General features: G+C 44.0%; 2 protein-coding genes and 1 long non-coding RNA gene across 5 annotated transcripts; 1 reads left to right on the plus strand and 2 right to left on the minus strand.

Moving 5' to 3' along the window:
- Positions 1 to 479: 479 nt before the first annotated feature.
- On the minus strand, positions 480 to 9774 carry ppp4r3b (protein phosphatase 4, regulatory subunit 3B). Of its 2 annotated transcripts, none has more exons than XM_086044539.1 (16): positions 9305 to 9774; positions 8893 to 8948; positions 7716 to 7814; positions 6972 to 7595; positions 6227 to 6304; positions 5516 to 5632; positions 5309 to 5425; positions 4398 to 4529; positions 4039 to 4141; positions 3906 to 3947; positions 3014 to 3172; positions 2772 to 2941; positions 2557 to 2696; positions 2127 to 2275; positions 1911 to 2038; positions 480 to 1442 (listed from the first exon to the last, which is right to left on the minus strand). In XM_086044539.1, the coding sequence occupies exons 1-16, from the start codon at positions 9444 to 9446 to the stop codon at positions 1332 to 1334; spliced, it is 2367 nt and encodes a 788-aa protein (XP_085900665.1). In that variant the 5' UTR covers positions 9447 to 9774; the 3' UTR covers positions 480 to 1331. The 2 variants fall into 2 exon arrangements, with proteins under 2 accessions (XP_085900665.1, XP_085900664.1); XM_086044538.1 differs by having other exon boundaries at positions 1911 to 2041; positions 9305 to 9772.
- On the plus strand, positions 9248 to 15944 carry LOC147140172 (uncharacterized). Its single transcript, XR_015088575.1, has 4 exons — positions 9248 to 9655; positions 11886 to 12460; positions 14101 to 14268; positions 14443 to 15944. It is a non-coding gene; the product is annotated as an uncharacterized LOC147140172 (long non-coding RNA).
- On the minus strand, positions 10785 to 19021 carry pnpt1 (polyribonucleotide nucleotidyltransferase 1). 2 transcript variants are annotated; one of them, XM_086044540.1, is made up of 28 exons: positions 18733 to 19021; positions 18352 to 18412; positions 18161 to 18235; positions 17975 to 18080; positions 17274 to 17323; positions 17075 to 17138; positions 16947 to 16994; positions 16699 to 16812; positions 15524 to 15710; positions 14603 to 14654; positions 14466 to 14523; positions 14299 to 14395; positions 14125 to 14227; positions 13970 to 14040; positions 13650 to 13686; positions 13508 to 13574; positions 13255 to 13344; positions 13121 to 13174; positions 12754 to 12863; positions 12578 to 12649; positions 12390 to 12453; positions 12222 to 12305; positions 12063 to 12146; positions 11873 to 11979; positions 11642 to 11697; positions 11469 to 11547; positions 11248 to 11295; positions 10785 to 11173 (listed from the first exon to the last, which is right to left on the minus strand). In XM_086044540.1, the coding sequence occupies exons 1-28, from the start codon at positions 18849 to 18851 to the stop codon at positions 11027 to 11029; spliced, it is 2304 nt and encodes a 767-aa protein (XP_085900666.1). In that variant the 5' UTR covers positions 18852 to 19021; the 3' UTR covers positions 10785 to 11026. The 2 variants fall into 2 exon arrangements, with proteins under 2 accessions (XP_085900666.1, XP_085900667.1); XM_086044541.1 differs by lacking the exon at positions 18733 to 19021 and adding an exon at positions 18662 to 18720.
- Positions 19022 to 19402: the final 381 nt, after the last annotated feature.

The raw sequence follows: 19402 nt of genomic DNA on the forward strand, positions 1-19402 counted from the left end.
AGAACAGTATGAAGGCTACAGCTAGCTTACAAGTTGGAGCAAAGAAAAATATATTTTTTTAGCATCTCTGGTGAGTGTGACGCATTTTCTTTCGGGTTGTCGTTAAATGATTTTTAAAAATACGGTCAATTAGACGAAATCGTACTGCAGTGTAGCGGTTAACTACGGTTCTTGCTTTAGTTCAAATAATGATATTCATCACAAATGTGTGAAATATCTGCTCGTAATTTCAAACACTGTTAAATTATGCATATTATTTTGTAAAAATTGCAATGCGGTAGTGGTGGTATTCAGTGGAGAGGGTGAGGTCGCTTCAATTGCCCCACTGAAGGGCCACGTCTGAAATTCACCAGATGCCACTGGTAAAACGTTTTAGGAGTCCCCACTGAAGTGTTTTTTTTTTTTACCCCTCACTTACTCAAGTGTGCAGGACATAAAGATACAAGCTTTGATAACGTAAATAAGAGTCCATTCAGTGGTGACATTTGTATAAAAATGTGTATCAAATGAGATTGAAATTCATTTAGAGCTACAAAGTGATCAAAGGAATCAACATTTGCTTTGAAATTATTTCCCCTTGAACAACAAAATGCAGATTGAGCAGCGTTAGCTTGCTAAAAATACACAACTGAAACACATTTCCAAAAGTTGGCTGCAAAAAAACAACTTTACTGCAGTTTCAATGTGATCTTTTTCCTTCTCTCTCTCATTTTTTTCTTTTTTTTTTTTTTTTTCTCAAACCAGCATTTGCAAATTTACATTGAATCAAATGCACTGGACCAAAAGGGAGAACAGCAACGTCATCCCACCAAAAAAAAACAACAACAAAAAAAAAAACAAGTGGGTGTTTGTCATTGTCCCCTTTTTAAAATGGGGGCAGGGGGGGGGGGCGTCAATGATAAAACCGAAGGGTGGAAAGAAAAACAAAATCTGTACAGTCATCTGGGCTCCCCGGTCGTGTGCTTGTGTCCATTCCTTTCCGCGAACGGCCAGTCAAGCGTCCTAACAACTACAAATGGGAGGATGTTGTTGTGGGGGGGGGGGGGCTAGTCCTGCTAGCCTGACTGGCCTGTGGCACAGTTCTCCGGCGGCCTCCATTTTGTGAGTCAGTGAGGCGCTTCCCTTCGGGCTTCGGTAGCACGTCGGCGGCTTCTGTTGCTATAACAACAAAGCCGAGAAAGGGAAGGGCCTTGGCACTTTGATGATGATGATGGTGGTGATGAAGAAGAGGAGAAAGGTTAAAGGTTAGCGAGGGTCCGGAGACGAGGGGAGGTGGTCCATCGAATTCCGAGCGTGAGGGCAACGGGAGCCCGTGGCAGACTTGCGGGATGTTAAGAGCTGAGACGCGGACGCTTCCTGGGGGATTGCTCCTCTTCCTCCTCTTCATCTTCCTCCTCTTCATCCTCGTCATCGGGGTAGTCCACCAAACCGACCAGAGGGGTCTGACGGACAAGACACGCGAGGTTAATTCCATTCGAGCACTTTCATCCTGAGCCAAAATGGCTGCCGCAAGGTCTAAAAAAGAAGCCGATTAATCCAAATTTACCGCTGTTTCTTTAAAAAAAAAAATTTTTTTTTTTGTGGCTTTCCTTCCTTGGAGTGCCTTTCTGTTGATGTGGACGGCTTACAGTAACAAAAACAGCTGCCGGCCACTAGTTTTCAATGTTGCCAATTTAGGAACTTTTGTTTTGTGACATCTCACGATTTTTTTTTTTTTTTTTTTTTTTAACTTGTACCACGACTAATTCCTGCTAAGAAAACAGACGAGAGCAGAATGATTTTGATGTTTTGCATTTGGCAACAGCGGAGCTAATATTTCTGCGAATTGAATTTGAATTTTGCGAAATCCCGCTTTACCAATCCGTAGCGCTGTCGAGCACTCGCCTTCCAAACCTTTTTTTTTTACGTACCTTGACAAGTGGCGAGGCGGGAAGTGCGACCGCCTTGACCGAGGACGTAGAGCTGTTGTTGGGCGTGCCGGGGGGCGAGGTGGGGGGCAGCGCCGGGGCTTTGCCGTTGTTAGCGCCGTTAGCTGCGCCTGCTGAGACGAAGGGCAGCGTAAGCGCCGCTCGGCTTTGCCAAGCGATGACCCGTTCAAATCCTAAAAAGCCAGCTGGTGCGTTTACCTTTTTTGGCCTCCATGTACTTGCCGTAGCCGTCTGAGTAATCGTCTTCCATGCGGCTCTTGTCCGCCGCCTCCGCCTCGTCGTCGTCTTCGTCCTCGTTGAACCACAGCTCCTCATCCTCGTCCAACGGGCGCGCCTCTCCCCGGTATCTGAAAAACGCATTGAAATTAGGGCGGCGGCTCTATATTTTGACTTGGAACAGATACAAGAAGCACAGAAAAGAAAAAAATCCCTGGAAGTTCTTGAAAATAAATACAATTTTTTTTTTTTTTTTTTTAATTGGTTGTTCAGCTCCTTGTTAGAGAAAAATGTATTGAAACGAAGAGCCGGACATGAGCGTGAATCCTAAAATTTCTAACTTTTGCCGAGTGAGGTATTTAGCTGGCGGTTCCAAACGCCTCTCCGATGTACAAAACTGTTGTGCGCTAACCTGGTGAGTTTGGGACTCTGTCTGTCTTTCTCCTGCTCGTATCGTCCCTTCAGGCCCTTGAAGGTCTGCACGTACTCGATGGGCTCAAGCGTTTTGTAGAAGTTATCCACAATGTGCGCGATGAGGGACTTGATGTCCTCCTGCAAACGGAAGAGGCGACACCGACTCTCACAACAGTTTTTTTTTTTTTTTTTTTAATTTCACCCGCAACGCACCACTTTGATGAACTCGAAGAGCTCGATGATGGCCGAGTTGAGGAGGTTGTATCGGGTGCCGTTGTCCAGCAGCGCGTTGATGACCGGTTCAAACAGGTTCCCTTTGATGATGTAGCGGTTGTAGTACTCGTCCTTCAGGCCGATGATGCGCCGCATGAAGCGCAGCGCGCCTTGGGGCGCAGACAAAACAAGGCCGGTGATGGCGGGAACGCGGCGTTTTTGTTGGCGTGTGCGCGCCTTACAGAGAGCCAGGAAGGTGTGCTTGGAGTTCATGAGGACCAGCACTCGCCGCAGCAGGTCTTTGTTCATGATGTACGTCTTGATGTGATACGTGTGGTGCTCCACGCAGAAGGTAAGCAGCTCCAGGATCAGAGCCAGCAGTTGGGCCATCTGAAAGTTATCTAGACAATAAGGGAAATTTTTTTTTTTAAAAATCAGTCATTCAAACTTCCTCAAATAGAGGCCTCTCCTTTTCCCTCACAAATAAAAACAGCAAGTAGAATATTTCACCCGTAATCCCCCAGTTCATAGATACCGTATTTTGCGGGCTATAAGTCGCTACTTTTTTTTTTTCCCCCTAGGAAAAGGTTTGTTTTGAAAGTTGTGAACCATGCGGCTTATATAAAGGTGTGGCTTATAGTCCAGAAAATACGGTAATAATAAACGCTTATGTTGGCACTGATACGTAGAGCTGAACGATTTTGAAAAATAATCAAATTGCAATTTTTTTTTCCCCCTTCGAAATTGCGATTTAATATACGCGATGCCTTTTGTTTTTCAAGGTCCTCTTTCTTATGCTTTTTCTGAACAACCACAAGCGATAAATTCATCTTTATTAAAAGAAAGAAGATGGACATGAAGAGGAAATCTGAACAAAAACTGATTTGAAAAAAAAGACAACAACATATGGGATAAATATTTTTTTCAACGTCTGCATTTTCGTTTTTCAATCTACGACCTTTCAAGGTCAAAATATAATTTCAATGCTGAAAAAAAAAACATGGTGACAGTACTGTGGCCCCATTCAAGTCTTGCATGTTTAATATTGTTCGTTTCATGACCGTAATTGCAGGGCATCATTTTGCACGGCTGTTTGTCCGGCGCCCAGCCGACGTTCGGAGTCACGCGTCTCACCTGGACACACAGCGTTGATCTTGGTGGCTGCCTCTTGTAAATCTTTTGGAGAGAGAACGAGAGACTAGCGAGTCACAGCGCCCACGTTGTCATTTGGGTTGCGATTACTCCAAGACGCCTGCGGCCAGCTCACCTTTTGAGTTTTTGTCATGTGCCGTGTTGGCCAGCAGAGGCGCCGTTAAAACTTGCATGCAGTACTTGTAGAAGAAACTTAGGAACTCGGTCTTCTCCGTTTTCTGTCGGGAAAGACGTGAAATGAGCTGACGGTACGGAGCTTTCGTCCACTCATAAATCGGGACAACTTTGACAATTTCCCCTCCCTTCTGATCAAATTCAGCAAAGGCCCAATCGGGCGTTTTGATCTGAAGTTGCCCTCCAGTAATCCGACCACCGATTCTAAATGCTCAACCTGTTGAAGATTTAGATTGGCCCTCAACACCTGCGATGACTTGAAATGTTCAAATGACCACACGGGCGGGCAGTTGCGCTTACATTGGTGGAGGCCAGCATGTTCTCGGGGTCGATGAGCGTCCTGAGCAGCCCCATCAGCTGGACGGCGCCGCCCAACTCGGGGTCCGAGTCGCAGATCATCTGCTTGATCACCACGTTGATGAGCAGCACATCCTGGAAACGCGCACGCACACACACACATATATATGCATACCAAATACGCAAGTGCATCTGATATTAGAAGAGAGTATAACATTTCTTTCATTTCAGTAGTTCAATTTTGAAAACTGAAAAAAAAAAAAAAAATTATACAACTCAAACGCATTAAGAATTTATGTTTAGAAAGCCAATTGCAACTTAGTTTTTTTAAAATTAGAATCAATTTGATGTGTTATTCTACTTACTTTAAATGGTGAATTTGAGCTGAAATGTCAAAATCCCACAAAAATACAACAAAATATTTCCATCTGTTTGTGGCAAATCTATGTAATATACAAGTTGAATTTTTGAATTGAACTACTCGAATTGAATTCCCCACGATATTCTATAGTTCAGCAATCGCCTTCATATTTGTGCTTGCATGTTTTTATTTGGCAATGCAACCGGTTCCCAGTTATAAAAAATAAAAAATCAACATCTTTGCGTAACGCCCCAAAATGCCATAGCACCAAAGCTCGCGCTAACAGGAAATGAGTACGTTGGTGACAAGGAAGTACGTTGAAGTGAACTCAACTGAGAGACAAAGGTTTGTAGGTTGAAAGGAGTTTCTCAGTTGTTCGAGAAAGAAGTTACAAGTCTTCACGCATGTGCATGTCACACTTCAGATTTTTTTTCTTTTAAATATGCGTTTCGAATTATGATTAAACTGCTTTGGGATTAAAAAAAACAACAAAAAAAAAACGTTTGCCACGATATTGTTCAATTTTATGAACCATTTGTTGTCGGGCGCTTACGTCGTCGGTCTGTTGTAGTTCCTGCATGACAAACTCTCGGACCATAGAGGGGCTGAATTCCACCAGGTAGGAGAAGATGTCCGTGGCTGCCGCCCTCACCTGCAGGTCATCCATTCCCTGAGGGGGTGGACGGGACTTTTTTTGTTTTTTTCTTCTTCATATCAGCATCCATTTCCACTGCTCCAAATAGCAGCGGCACTTGCTTACCATGACGATTTCCAGCGCGGGCAAGATGCCGAGATTGGCTAGCGTCTTGAAGAAAGCATCCCTGTTTTGGGGCTGCAACGTCTGCGAGAAAGCGCAGAACTCCTTGACAAAGTTCACCTGAGGGGAAAGGGAATAAATACACTTGTTGTTTATCACACCCACAAAAGATGGAGATAAAACGCCATCCGATGGCCTCGTTTCATTGGGGCTGAGACTGCACTTTGAACACATGACGTAGGAGAGCCCTGAGATTTACGATTTTCTGTTTGGTGTAGTGCGGGCACTTCCTTGGCCACCGGGGGGCAGTATCACCCAAATACAGAAGAAGTCACCACTAAGCTCCATAAGCGGCAGTAGAAGTAGAAGTAGAAGTGAGTGGTTTACAAGTAGCACAACATCGAGGCTAGTTTTGCTAGTACAACTGTAGCGTTTCCCATTATGCGTTAGCATTTAAGCTAGCTGATTTTCATGAGACAAAAGTTATGTAGTGTGGTTGAATATACAATGTTAGGTTTAGGTGGTATTCACATTTTGCCTCCGTTTGACTGTGCCGAACTGTTACTCGTTATTTGAGGTATGACTACTGAAAAATAATGCAAAATCGGGCGACGGGCATGAAATGAAGAAGAAACAGCGCGGCTGTGAACATTGCAAACAACCTACAGTCACCGAGCCAAATGCAATGAATCAAAACGACTTTGTTGGACTCACGAGTTCTCGCCTTTTACTGTCCTCTGTGCCTTCGTCCGTGAGCTGTGCAAAAACCTCGGTGAGGAACTTCTCGTCCTCCTGAGACCAACAGAAAAGAAAACGCAGTGCATGCGTTCCATATTAAAATACAGTCAAGTCGCTGCGTCCAGGCTCGGCAGCAGAAAAAGTGCGGGTGACAACGAATTGTATTTACACCGCGAGGCAAAGTACTTCGTAACCTCGCATGTCGGTACCATCGTTAAAATGTAGGTTCCCCAATAGACAATAGACAAAAGATTCAATGCGAAAAAAACACGGAGGTATTTTCACAGAGTGTATCAAATGATCCCTAAAACGCAACCATCTTCCGCAGTGAATGAAGAGAGCAAATGGGAAATACAGTACAGGATTTTCAGAACAGAATCCCTTGACCTTGTTTTCTGTGCTTTACTGGCCTTCAAAGGTGAGGCGGTTTATCTACACACAGTTCATGATGGTCCCCACGAGTAATCTTGCCATTATCTGCATTTAGCATAGCATTTTCAGCAGAGAAAAAAAAAGTTTCACGCCAAAAAAAAAAATCAGTAAGAAGACGCCCAAAAAACCCTATTACAACATTTTAGTCATCGAAATGTAAAAACACTGGACTATTCCAAAGTGGTCTTCTATGAGCCCTCATCGAAATTCTATCTGCGGAAGGATCAGCAAGCGGAGAAAGCAACATTTTGCGAGGACATTGTGTGTCTAGGAAAGATGTGGTCCATACCTGCAACATACTGACAATCTCCACCTTGTTGAAGAAGATGAAAGAGTTGAGCGTGGAGAGGAAGTTCTCCTCGAAGACGGACGGCGTGGGCAGGATGATGTCCTGGATGTACTGCACGCGGTACGTCTGGTGGATCTTCTGCCTCAGCTCAGAGTCCGTGATGGGGATCACCTCCTTGAACTTGGCCGTCTTGGTCAAGAACTCGCGGTGGCGCTTGGGCTGGACCAGCGCCGGGTCGTACTCCAGGCAGCCCACCACGTCCATGATGCAGTCGTCGGAGAACATCACCTCGAAGAGGGCGGCCTTGTTGAGGAAGAGGACGCCGCGCACCACCTCGTACAGGTGGTGCAGGCCCTCCCGGTTGTCCAGGTCCTCGCACACTCGGAAGAGGCCCAGCAGTTTCTTGAGGTAGCCCTCGCTCATGAGGGCCAAGGCCAGTTTTTCCCGCCGGATGGGCGACGACAGCACCGACGTCACCAGGTCGGCGATCTCCTCCAGGTGGCTGAGCTCGCAGGGCGGGAGCTCCACCAGGTGACTCGTCTCGGGGATCTCCTCGAAACGCTCCTCCTCCGACTCGTCGATGGGGTCCTGGGTGATGTCCAGGGCGGGGTCCTTCCCTTGCACCTGCGCGAGGGCGACGGTTACACTTGTTTTCATCGTTGTAGTTATGGCTGCCCTGAGCACCTTGACCTACAAGTGCTTCCTTTGAATCCCAAACAATATTCCCGCCCGACTACGGTTTACCTGGCAAATCTTTTCCCAGATCTCATCGCAGCCTGCTTTCTCCTGAAAACTCAAAGCCAGGTCGTAATTATCCGCCTCCGACCAGACGATCAGCGTGTCCTGCGCAAATATGGAGGGAAACTTTCAATTAGATAACTACAAAAGGTTATTTGTAAAATGGAATGAGCCCCTGCGCTAGTAAAGCTCACACAGGCACCAAAATACCAAACTGCTCAACATTCGGTCGTAGGACAGTTGATCAGAGACATGTGGAATTGACAATTAAGTAATGGGGGCAAAAAAGGAAGAAAGGTGGAAGAGAATATCTCAAGCATTGAACAGTGAAGGGAGTCATCATCAAGTGGAAAAAAAATCGAGAACAAAAGTGACAAACTGAACAGTTTAAAACACCAGTTCGTGGTAAGAAAACAGTCAGGCTTCCGCGCGAAAGCAGAACAATGTCAGGAAAAACCTACTAGAACATCTGAACTTTAATCGGCAAACATCAGAGGCACTTTAAAATGGTGGCAGATAATCGCTGACTCGCATTTAACATGTTTGAGTGTGATTGGTTCATTCTGAAGGCAGCCATGTTCACAGTTATGAGAGGGTGTGCACACTTGTGCAACCACATTGCCTCAGTTTAGTTTCACTTCCCCGCTTGACAAGATTAAACTTTCTAATTGTGTTTCAGAGGTTACAGGTCATAAGTGGTGCAAAAAGTTTACAAATGATTTATTTAGTCTTATTTTTTTTTGGGGACAAAAACATGGGTGATGAACAATTGAACACGGGTGTGTGGACTTCAAATCCAAAAATGAGAGGAACTGCATCACTAGGCAATAAAATTGCTCATAAGAAAGTAGCAAATTATTGTCTACAGGCTAGATCCTCGTATTTCTTTTGCATTTATTTTCTCTATTCACATCCGCTGGAAGGCATTTATTTTTAGGGTTCATTTGATGTCATAGTTTGGAGTAGATTCGGGCTTTGAATTATTCCTTTAGTGAAGCACAAATATGTTTAAGGGGGGCATCTTTAACGACGGTATGCTCCGCGGGTCTTGCTCCCTTACTGTAATCAGTAATTAACTGCTTGTGGCCAAATACGGTTAATAATAAATGAATTGTGGACATAAAACACAGCAGATGTGTTTGTAATTGCCTTTGTGGCTGGCCCTAGCTACAACTACACTTACCTGTTGTTTCTGATATGCAGTGTTGGGGCTTATCTTCGACTCCAACAGTAGTGACCCTAAAATAAAACGGACAATACAATGTTAAATGTAACTTGTGATTTAAGAACGCGGTTGTAGGACTTTTATGGTGGTTGAGCCTCTTTTATGACTGGAAGAGGACACAATGTGAGACTTAGCATAGGACAAAAGGCGAGTGGATGTGTTAGTCACCACTAGCGTGTTTCAATATAAACCAGATTGGATCTCAACAAGAGTGTAAAACAGCGTGTGAAAAAGACAAGTGTGATTCTATTTAAAAAAAAAAAAAAAAGGTGACTCGATGACTCCCCCACGCTACTGAGATCACGTCGAATGCTAGCGTGGCTATGCTACTACCATCAGCCGGTGGAGGTGTGGGGTAGGGAGGACTCACCGTCGGATTCAGCCCGAACTAGTAAAGATATTCCCTTGAGTCGTTCCACAAACGTCGACGAAACGTGTCCGGTGCCCCGGTCGTCCCACTGGCGATCTTCGTTGAGCGTATAAACTTTCACTCGCCGCCGAGTGTCCGACATTGTGAACTGGGGGGGGGGGGAGCTAGCAGGCTAGGCTAGCTGGATGCTAACAAGCGAAGCGAGGCGCCTCGGTGTTTTCCTCCCTAGCCTGACAACTTTGTTGGCGCCCGCATGTTACACGGGACGGGCGAGCCAAGCTGGGAGGACGAAAAGTATCGACGGCGGCGACTGCTACTTCGTCGGCATGCTCACGGCGCACAAATCGAAAGGTAAGCCCCCCCCCCTAGTTTGAAGGAGGGGAGGAGGAGGTGGAGGTGGGGGAAACACAACTCCAGCGGCCTCCTCGCTAACGTCCACGGGGCGCCATCTTGTAATCCGATCTTGTTTTTTTTTTTGTTTGTTTTTTGTTTTTTTTAGCTAGACGTCATTCATACAGCTAGAGGTTGCTTAAGGAACAAAGTCCGCTCAAAATCTCAAAAAAAAAAGTTGGAAAAAGAAGAAAAGAACCAAGTCCACCAACAACACCACCAGGACTTGCTTTTTGTTGTTGTTGGTTTTTTTTTACACTTACACAATACAATGGAGAATGAAAGATTAAAAACTTGTAACCATTCATCTTTTCTTCTTCGCCCTGCCCAAAAAATACACAAAATATTTTTTTCATGAGGAAAAATAGCATTCTATTAAAGAAACACCGCGTAAGTATTCGATCTCAGTAAAATATTTTCATAACTTTCCTGCTAAAACATTGATTTACAACTGGTTGAATGGGGTACGGACCCCCCCTCAGCGAAATCTGATTGGACCCCCCAGGTGCCACCCCAGATGATTGACATATCATGGCACCGACTGCTAAGTCCCTCCTGTACAGTAGTTGGCGCTTTGTACCACAAAGCGTTGTAATCTACGTTCATTAGGAAAAGAAGAATCGCCACTGAAACAGAGGAAGATTTGAATCTGATTTGAGCCGGTTATCGTGGAGACAGAAAATCAATAAAGTATCGAAAAAGAAGGAGACGAAGGATACCCTTCACGGTCGGACAGTGAAGGGTCAGAATCAAAGCTAAGCATTAGTACGTTAATGGCGTTTTGCATTGTTAGCATTAACTAAGCGAACTTTGCTTAGGTAGAACTATGTAGGTGTTTTACAGACAACGGGTAGGTTTTTTTTTCTGTTTTATGGTTAGTTTGACAGTAAATTGCGATCAGGGTTCACTTATTGCAATATCACTGCATCACACATTTTTTTGTGTGGGGGGGGCTTTTATGAAATACAGTATTATAGAGTACTATTTTCCTCAACAAATGATTTGGGGGAGGCTGGAACATATGAATGGCATTTCCATTCATATTTAGCTTTTTGAGTGTTAGCCCCATAATTACTGTATGACACAGTCGTTCACAGTACAGTGTAATCTTCAAACTTTATTTACACAGGCCTAACATATACTGTCTTGTGATTGCATCACATTGTACTAGTCATACTACAAAAACGTAGAGCTATATTTTACACCATTGTTGTTTTGTCCATTCTGTTCCTTCTTTGCCACAATAAAAAGAGCACATGTCAAACTTTCCACGGCGGTGCGTTCAAGTGTCACGTCCAGCAATTGTGTTTTCTTTTAGCGCCTTTTGCTTGTTCACGCTTCAACGTTGTTTGCGGCCGTCGCCATGGAGATGCTCTGCTTCTCGCTCAGAGTCTTGACTACGGTGGCGGCAGGCGACTGGAGCACTTTGCGCGAAAGGCGCATCCTGCCGTCCGTGGGGTCCCGTCCGAAATACTTCACCTGGTGGGAGAAGAGGCCCCATTTTGTGAATTGTGTCAGCATGGAGTGGAAATACAGCCTGGGTGACCACAAACCTGAATCTGCTGGCCCACTTCTAACCCCAAAGCACTTGGATGTTTGATCTAATTCGGGGGAAGAGCAAGTGAAATATTGAATCGGTCTTTCTTTCACATGCGATCAGCCTCTCAAATTCACTGGCAGACACACACACATAAACGTTCTCTCACACCCGCTCTCTCTCAAACAAAATGTCGAACTGAGGCACACTTTCGCACTCTCACAGACATGCGCGCACCCGTTTGTGGTCCAACTGCGAGTTGTGCAGCAGGACGGCACTCATGTTGGGATAGAGCTTCACCATCACACCAATGTCCCTGCAGCACAAAAAGGTGTAATTGCAACAGAAAAGAAAAAAACATTCTCCATTCAAAACACGTAAAGTCCCCCGTATTTACTGTAGCAGCTGACCTTATTTCAGTGATGGTGGCGGTGTAAATGGCGCCAAACTCCAGCTGCTGCTCTTGCTGCAAAACGAAGCAAAATAAATGCACTCCATTATGTTTTTAAGTGAGCCTTTTGGAATGTTGCTGGATTGTCATGTCACAAGGTTATGGATAGACGACGGCGCCTCACGACTTGCGTGCAGTATTTATGTAATGTAAAAAATAAAATAAAAAAACAACACTAAAAGTGACTCACATCATCTCTGCAGATCTCCCCGATGAAGTCCTGCGCCTCGCTCAGCGCTCCCGGCGTGGGGGCAAACACGGAGAAGGTCTCCTCGTCCACCTGACTGATGGTCACGCCTTTTACGTGACACCAAATGCAACTTGCTGAAGTTTTGGCATCGCTTCCCATCAGAGGCTTTTTGTACAGCGACCGGCGTTACCTGTCTGAGCTTGTAACCGCCGAAGGTTGTAGCCTCCCGGACCCACGAAGCGAGCCCGTCTGGACACGGGCACCCGCACATCCTCTGAGGAAAAAAAAAAAAAACCCTCAACAATAATGAATAATTCCTCCAACAAACTAAGTTGGACCCAAAACTCACCGACAACGGGCCCGTTCGGCTTCCTGCTCGTCCTGGGCTTTGCCAGAGTCTTGTTCATGATGCCCAAGATTTCCCGCTTTGCCACTAAAATGTCATTTTCGCCACATCGAACCAGAGGGAAAAATGTCATTTCAGCGATTTCTTAACCTTCAAAGAAGACCGTGTTACCTGTGGCCTGCTGGATGGCCTCCATGACCACCTTGAGAGGCAGACCGGGAATCTTCACGTCCGCCTGCAAGGTGAACAAAAAGGAAAAGGTTTTCTTTCAGAAAAAGAAATCTTAAATAATACTGTACATCAGGATTTGATATTTTCTCAATATTCACAATCCCACCGTCTTCGAGAAACCTCACTACCTGTACGGCGGTGATGCCTTTGTTTGTTCCTGCCAGTTTGAAGTCCATGTCTCCGAGGTAATCCTCAATTCCCTGCGCCCAAAGAACTTTCAAGACCCGGTCAAGTGCAACGGCTGTCACTCGATCACCTCGGCCTGTGGCTTCACTTTCGCAGCAAGTGACCGAGTGCGCATTACCAGAATGTCAGTGAGCAGTCTGTAGTCTTGGATCTCAGAGGGCCTGTCGGGGTTGCACTTGGAGACGAGGCCCACGGCCACACCGGCCACGGCTGACGAGATGGGGACCCCTGCGACGGTCAAACGTTAGAAAAAAGGGAAGGTTGGCAGAAGGAAGAAAGATATTTACAAAACCACTATTTGGGAAAAAAAAAAAAAAAAAAAAAAGTATAAGGGGTACAGACAAGGGATGGATGGAATTAGCAAAAAGGAAGACAGGCGGAAAGAAAAACTAGGGAGAATAGAAGGAGGAGGAAAGCATAGAAAATAAAGGTGGAAGAGAAGAGCAATGAAAGGAGGACGGATCTCTCAGCCTGATGTGGCGTACCTGCGTCCATGAGTGCCAGGCTGCCTCCGCACGCTGAGGCCATGGATGAAGACCCTGGCCAGTGAAAACACAAACAGACAGTCAGTCAACCAATCAGTGTGGACCCCACGCAAAAAAAAAACACCCCTCCTCACCATTTGACTCCAGCACCTCAGCCGTGACTCTGATGGTGAAAGGGAAGTCTTTGGGAATGACAGGCCGCAGCGCTTTCTCCGCCAAGGCCCCTGTCAAAACACGCAGCCACACCCGACGTAATATTAGCCACAACAAATGACGGCACCCGCAATCGGCATTCCTCCAAAAAGCCGGAATGTTTTCTCGGCTATCTGCCCCCCGCTTGAAAATGGGAGGCGCGAGGTATTAGCCGACTAATTCATCCCAGCTCACCGTGTCCGAGCTCTCTCCTGTTGAGACCTCCCATCTTGCCGATCTCATTGGTGGCATAAGGCGGGAACTGAAATGAAAACAACCGCATGAATTCACTTTTTTAAATTTTTTTCTTTTTAAACAAAACAGGGCTTTCCCTTACCTCATAATGGAGCATAAAGTTTTTGTCTTTGATGCCACTGCGGACAGAATGTAGTGTCATACACTGAATGTTAACACGAGGAATGCAAAATATGTGTAAGAAGAAGAGGCAGAGAAGGTCCCCAACTACCCGCTTCAAGAAAAGTTGTCGTTCCCACAGAGCACACCGCATGTGTGTGAGCATCGCTACATGCTCCGGTTTAGAGCTACAACGGCTGGTGTTAACTCCATCTGTGTTTACATTTGTCAACGGGAAACGGCTGCCGGCGTCTCTATGGCAGCGTTTCACCTATCGCGGGCGTTTACTGAAACCGTGTTCACCTTAAAGCTGTGGTGATGATGTCTGCTTTAATGCTGGATTCCAGCGAATCAAACGTGACGCTACACAGCACCTAGAGGAGAGCTCATTTTTAGGACTTTTTTTTTTTTTTTTTTTCCCTTTCTTCTTCAAGGTAATCGTCTAAGATGAAGCATACCTGCGTTTGTCCTCTCTGGAACAAAGCGGAGCCATGAAGCGGTTTAAAGAGGTCCACGTCGCAGGAGATGTCTCGCAACGCCGTTAGCTCCCTGCCGTCGCACCTGAGCGCACACAAGGCAGCGTTATCGTCCTGAACTTTTGCGTACGTCTTGCAGCGATCGCAAACGCGTACCTCCTGTATTCGTTGAGCACTAAATTCCTAAAGATGTCCCTGCTCACATTGTTGAACGACTCGATGACTTCGAAAGGTTCCGCTTGAGGAAATTTCTCTGAACGACAGATGGGAATGACACATTTTCATTTGGAATCGTGACAGGCAAAGAGCGTCAAGACGGCTACCTTTGAGGTACTCCTCGGTTTCCAGGCGAATCCTGTTGATGGCGTCGTCTCTTGAAATCTGCGACGAAAGTGTTGCTACGGTAAAGGAGGAGACCGGACAGTTTGAAAGCGAGCAGCACGGTGAGTCTGGCGCTGACCTTGTCGTGTGTGTAATCGGTGAAAACGGCGTAGATCTTCTCTGAGGCGGACCTGCGTGCACATTCAACAATATAGGATGCGTAAAATGTCCAAAATTGTCACGCCGATGAGAAACAACAACGCCTTTGCGGAGATGGAGAAAGTGAACTCACCGCATTTCAGCTAAAAACGGTTTTTCAAAAGAATTTAACCAATATCAATTTAAATAGTTGATTTTGTGCGATAGTGTCTTAAACAGAATAATTACACGATTTAGTTATTTTGCTATTCAAGTTTAAAAGAATAATGTATTTTCTGTAATATGTATTCATTTACAAGTTTTACTGTTACTGTAAAAATAAAAACAAAGTTAATTTCACTTTGTGTCTGACTAAACCACATAAGTCAGACGAGTACACGGGTACAAAAACAATGGGTTTACTTTGTATAACTCCAAAAAGTGGGAGGCACATACAAAAAAAAAAGTCTGGTAGCCATACCTCAAAATGTACAGGAAGTGAGCTGACTATTTTAATGTACAATTTTTGCACATTTACAGAGGTCATACGTTTGCGCTCTTGTACATTTAAAAAAAAGAAAAAAGAAAAAAGTACAATACTGTGAAGTGCTGTTTTTCTTAACGTACTCACCAGCCCAGTAAAAGTGAATCTTTGATGTTTAAAACTGTCAATGGCAGCGAAGGGAAAAAAAAAAAAATCAATTTCAGATACGAGTGTCTGTTTTGTGTTACGAGTATGGTCGTGTCACAAATTAAACTCGCAAGTCAAGGCGCCACTGCATGATCATCGCTTTTTCTTTTTGAACCGAGGTGAGTCGACTTTCTATAAAATCGATGGTGATTGGACTACAGTGGGTGGGCCGCCCGTTTCCATGGACACCCCACGACTTATCAACATGGAAGTGGTGCGCGTGGTTCTTACTGCCGCACGTGCGCCACCATGTCGGCGGGGGGCGAGAACATCTTGGGCGGCGTGCGCTTGGTGACTTTGAGCTCTCGCGCCAGCTGCTGGATGGCCAGGATGATTTGCTGCGCGTGCTTGACGCCCACCTTGACGGCGTGAGAGAAGTCCTGCTGCAGAACGTTCTCGGCCGACGCCTCGATCATCACTGGCCGCGACACACATGAAGCAGGTGACGCAGGTCAGAGGGGCTGGGCTGCTTTGTGAAGTCATGGCAAGGTAATAAAAAAAAAAAAAAAAAGCCAAGAATTGCCCTGCTACGTGTTGTTATTAATATTGCTGCTGCTTTTGTCTAATGGAAAAATCGCAAAATGGTATGAATGGAAATATAATACATAATTATTATTATTGGCAATAATAATCATAATAGGGCATACATTTACACTACAATATGATTAACAACATTTGGAAATTTATCTCTTGGAATATATTCATGCTAATTATTTGATTAGCATTATATTTATTACTGTTAATATCAATGATAAAATATTGGTAATAATAGCAGCAATAGCTAACAACAACAATAAGTGTTCTTAGTGATATAAATCTGAAAACATGACAATTATTGAATGGTGAAATTGATTTTGACAATAATAGTAATAATATTGCAAACATTTCTATGACTAATAACAATATACAGAAACTGTCTGGAAATTTATATAATACATAATTATTGACTATTATTGTAGTTAATATCAATGATATAAAAGTGATGATATTAATATTTAATCAGAACAACAGTAATTTAATAACAATTATACTTTATATTTCAATATTTACTTTTTTTTTTTTTTTTTTAAGAATTGCATTATTGTCCGAAGCCCAGATTTTTAAAAAAATGGTGCGTTTTGTCAGGAAGAGCAACTGAACATTACAATATTATAATTGTTATCATCATTAAAATTAACAACAATATTAAAACAAAAATTATGTAAATGTATCACACTTTTTCCACCCTTTTGCAACCTGACATCAGAATCACACATAAGCAACTAAGCACAATTAAGAGTGTTGTTGCGCCATCTTGTGGGCAAGATCCCGATTGTACATAACCTTGCATGTGGAGGCTTTTTTTTTTTTTTTTCTCTTCTTCTTTTTTTTAGTTTTTTTTTTTTTAACCCTAACCCTTAACTCACCCACTTGACTGCTGGGGGCTCCCGCCACGATCATGTTGAGCGTGCTGGATGCCATCTCCGCTCTGGTGGGGTTGACCAGCAGCTCGCCGTCCACCAATCCCATACGCACTGCACCTGCAGTCAATTCATATCAAGTGGCATTGATTTCGATTCAGATGACGGTACAAATGTCGGCACAGTTACAATTATACAAATTTTCCCTCACTGTTCCAAATTGTTTGAAAATGTGCAACTCGTGCGTCGCTCACCTATGGGGCCGTTCCAAGGGATGTCGGAGAGTGCGAGAGCAGCTGAGGCTGGAACAGAAAAGACAACAAAACAATGACCTCAAACCATAATTACAATAGGAACAAACGACGGAATATTTCATATCCACCTGCGTTAATAGCCAGCACGTCCGGATCATTGACGCCATCCACGGCCAGCAAGTTGCACAGAATCTACATAAAGATAATATAATATAATATATAATAAAAAATATAAATATAAAATATATATATAACAAAGATAATATATAGAACAATAGGCCTCATAGGTCCCCTTTAAAAGACACGGCAGCAACAAGTAGAACCGACCTGAGTGTCGTAAAAGTAACCGGATGGGAAAAGAGGTCGAATGGACCTGTCTGAACACAAGAAAACATAAGTCATTCAGACAAATATTCAGTGGTGCTTTGACTTAAGACATTTCATTATTTCCGATAACAAGCTTGGAACACAAAGCATTCTTATCTCAAATCCTCTTTCCCCACTGAGATGAATCAATTAATTCATTCATTCGTTCCAGCGCCCCAAAAACACCAACATTTTTTAAAGTGTTTTTTTTAATATGAAAAGTAGCACCCTACAGTATTAAGTACAGTAATAAGATCATTAAAAAGAATGTAGATTCAATTAAATTCTATTGACATTGTGCCGCTCCTTCTGTTGTACACGCCTTGGCCACCAGGGGGGCAGCATAATCCAGACAAAGTACACTTAGATTTAATGATAACTTGTTTCAAAGTTTACAGTTACAGCAACATCAATGCTAGTTTCTTTAGCCCATCTATGAAGTTTTTCATTGCCCGTGTTAGCATTAAGCTAGCATACTTTTGGGAGACAAAGCTATTATTGCTGCCCCCATCTATCGCACGTTACTCAAATTTTCAATAAAGTCAGACAAAAAAATATATTAAAAAATCATCCAAATAAAAGGTTGTATCGCAAAAAAAGCCATAAGTCAGCTCGACTTGTAAAGCGAGGTACCACCGTCATGCGATTGCTTTTTAGGTTACCTATGAGTCTGCTGGTGAGAATCTCATGGTCGGTGGTGCCCAACTCTCGCCTCAAATAGTTGGTGGGGATCCTGCCGGCGGCCGCCGCTTTCTGCCTGTAGTCTACCTGTCAACCAGCCAATCAAACAGCACATTTGACGCACCAGAAAAGCAGAAGGTACCGTTACATGTGCACAAATGACATACCACCAGAGGCATGAACTGAGAGGGAGACGGTTTGGTTTTGCTCACAGCTGTCACCATCACAGAAGTGTTGCCAAGCTGCAGCAAGGCAGTTAGATTAGAATTATTAGGGAAACAACATGTGCAAGAAGGCTGCGTACAACACTGCAGTTCTGCTTTGCTTTTGGAGCGATAGATGTGGTGTGTGTGCCTACCTGGACTACAGCAGAGCCATCAGCAAACTTGGCGAGCCTCCCAGAGGAAATCTCCAGCTTTCTGCAAATCGGAAACGTACACAAATTTGGAATCGGATGAGAATTCAGTCTTTTATTCTTTTAATGAAAAATTGAACCGGTATGTTGTCGGGATAAAAACTTGAGATTAGTGTCATCCTATTAAAATATACTACTTTCAATGTATTGAACACTTTTTTTTCGTCCCCTGAAATCTCGTGGTGTTGTGTCTTCATTTCTTTTCGGAGTGGCTTTTGGTAAGCCTCCACGAAATGATCTTAATGTGACTTACTCCTGGTTTTAGTGATGCTCCACCTTCTGAGCACTTCCGAGGAAATCGAAACAAGGCTGAAATCAACTCACTTGTCTCCAAGGTCCACTCCCACACTTCGGACAGTGCCGTGACTTTTGTACACGCTCTGGTGGCACAGACGCGCGCGGCAGCGAGAAAAGGAACGTCCAAGCTGTAGTAAACGCCTCATGGCTCAATTTGTAAGAACGAGGAAATAAGATAAAATACGACAGAAAGGAAATAGCGACTTCACGCCAGATTTGTGCGCGTGGAGGCTTCCATGACAGTAAGTCACATGTGCGGAAGTACGTCGATAAGGGGGTTTGTGATTGGACGTTGAGGTCTAGTGTCCGGCAAGAAAAGTGTCCGACTTGCAACAGCTATTAGAGAAATGACATTTTAAAGCGACCAAACACAGATATTAAAATAAATTAAAAACCGCTTGCATTATTATGCTGTCTTTGTTGTCTCGTAGTCTGCGTGGTGAAAATGCCAACTTTAATAGCTGCTAAACTAGCTGCTATTTGACGGACATAATTTTGCCACCACAGTTTTTTATCAAAACATTACATTTTTTACATTTAAGGTTTGTTGGTAGTTTACTAGCTTTCCAAATATATATTTTCTTCACTCTGCCGCAAAAATATAGTTTATTAAATTCAACCATGATAGAATATAAATATTTACAACAATAATTTTGATTTTTTCTTTTTCGTATTCCCGCCACATAGAATGGTGTCA

Source organism: Filicampus tigris, chromosome 11, assembly GCF_054856515.1.
Source record: "Filicampus tigris isolate MCC_2025a chromosome 11, RoL_Ftig_1.0, whole genome shotgun sequence".
NCBI lineage: Eukaryota > Metazoa > Chordata > Actinopteri > Syngnathiformes > Syngnathidae > Filicampus > Filicampus tigris.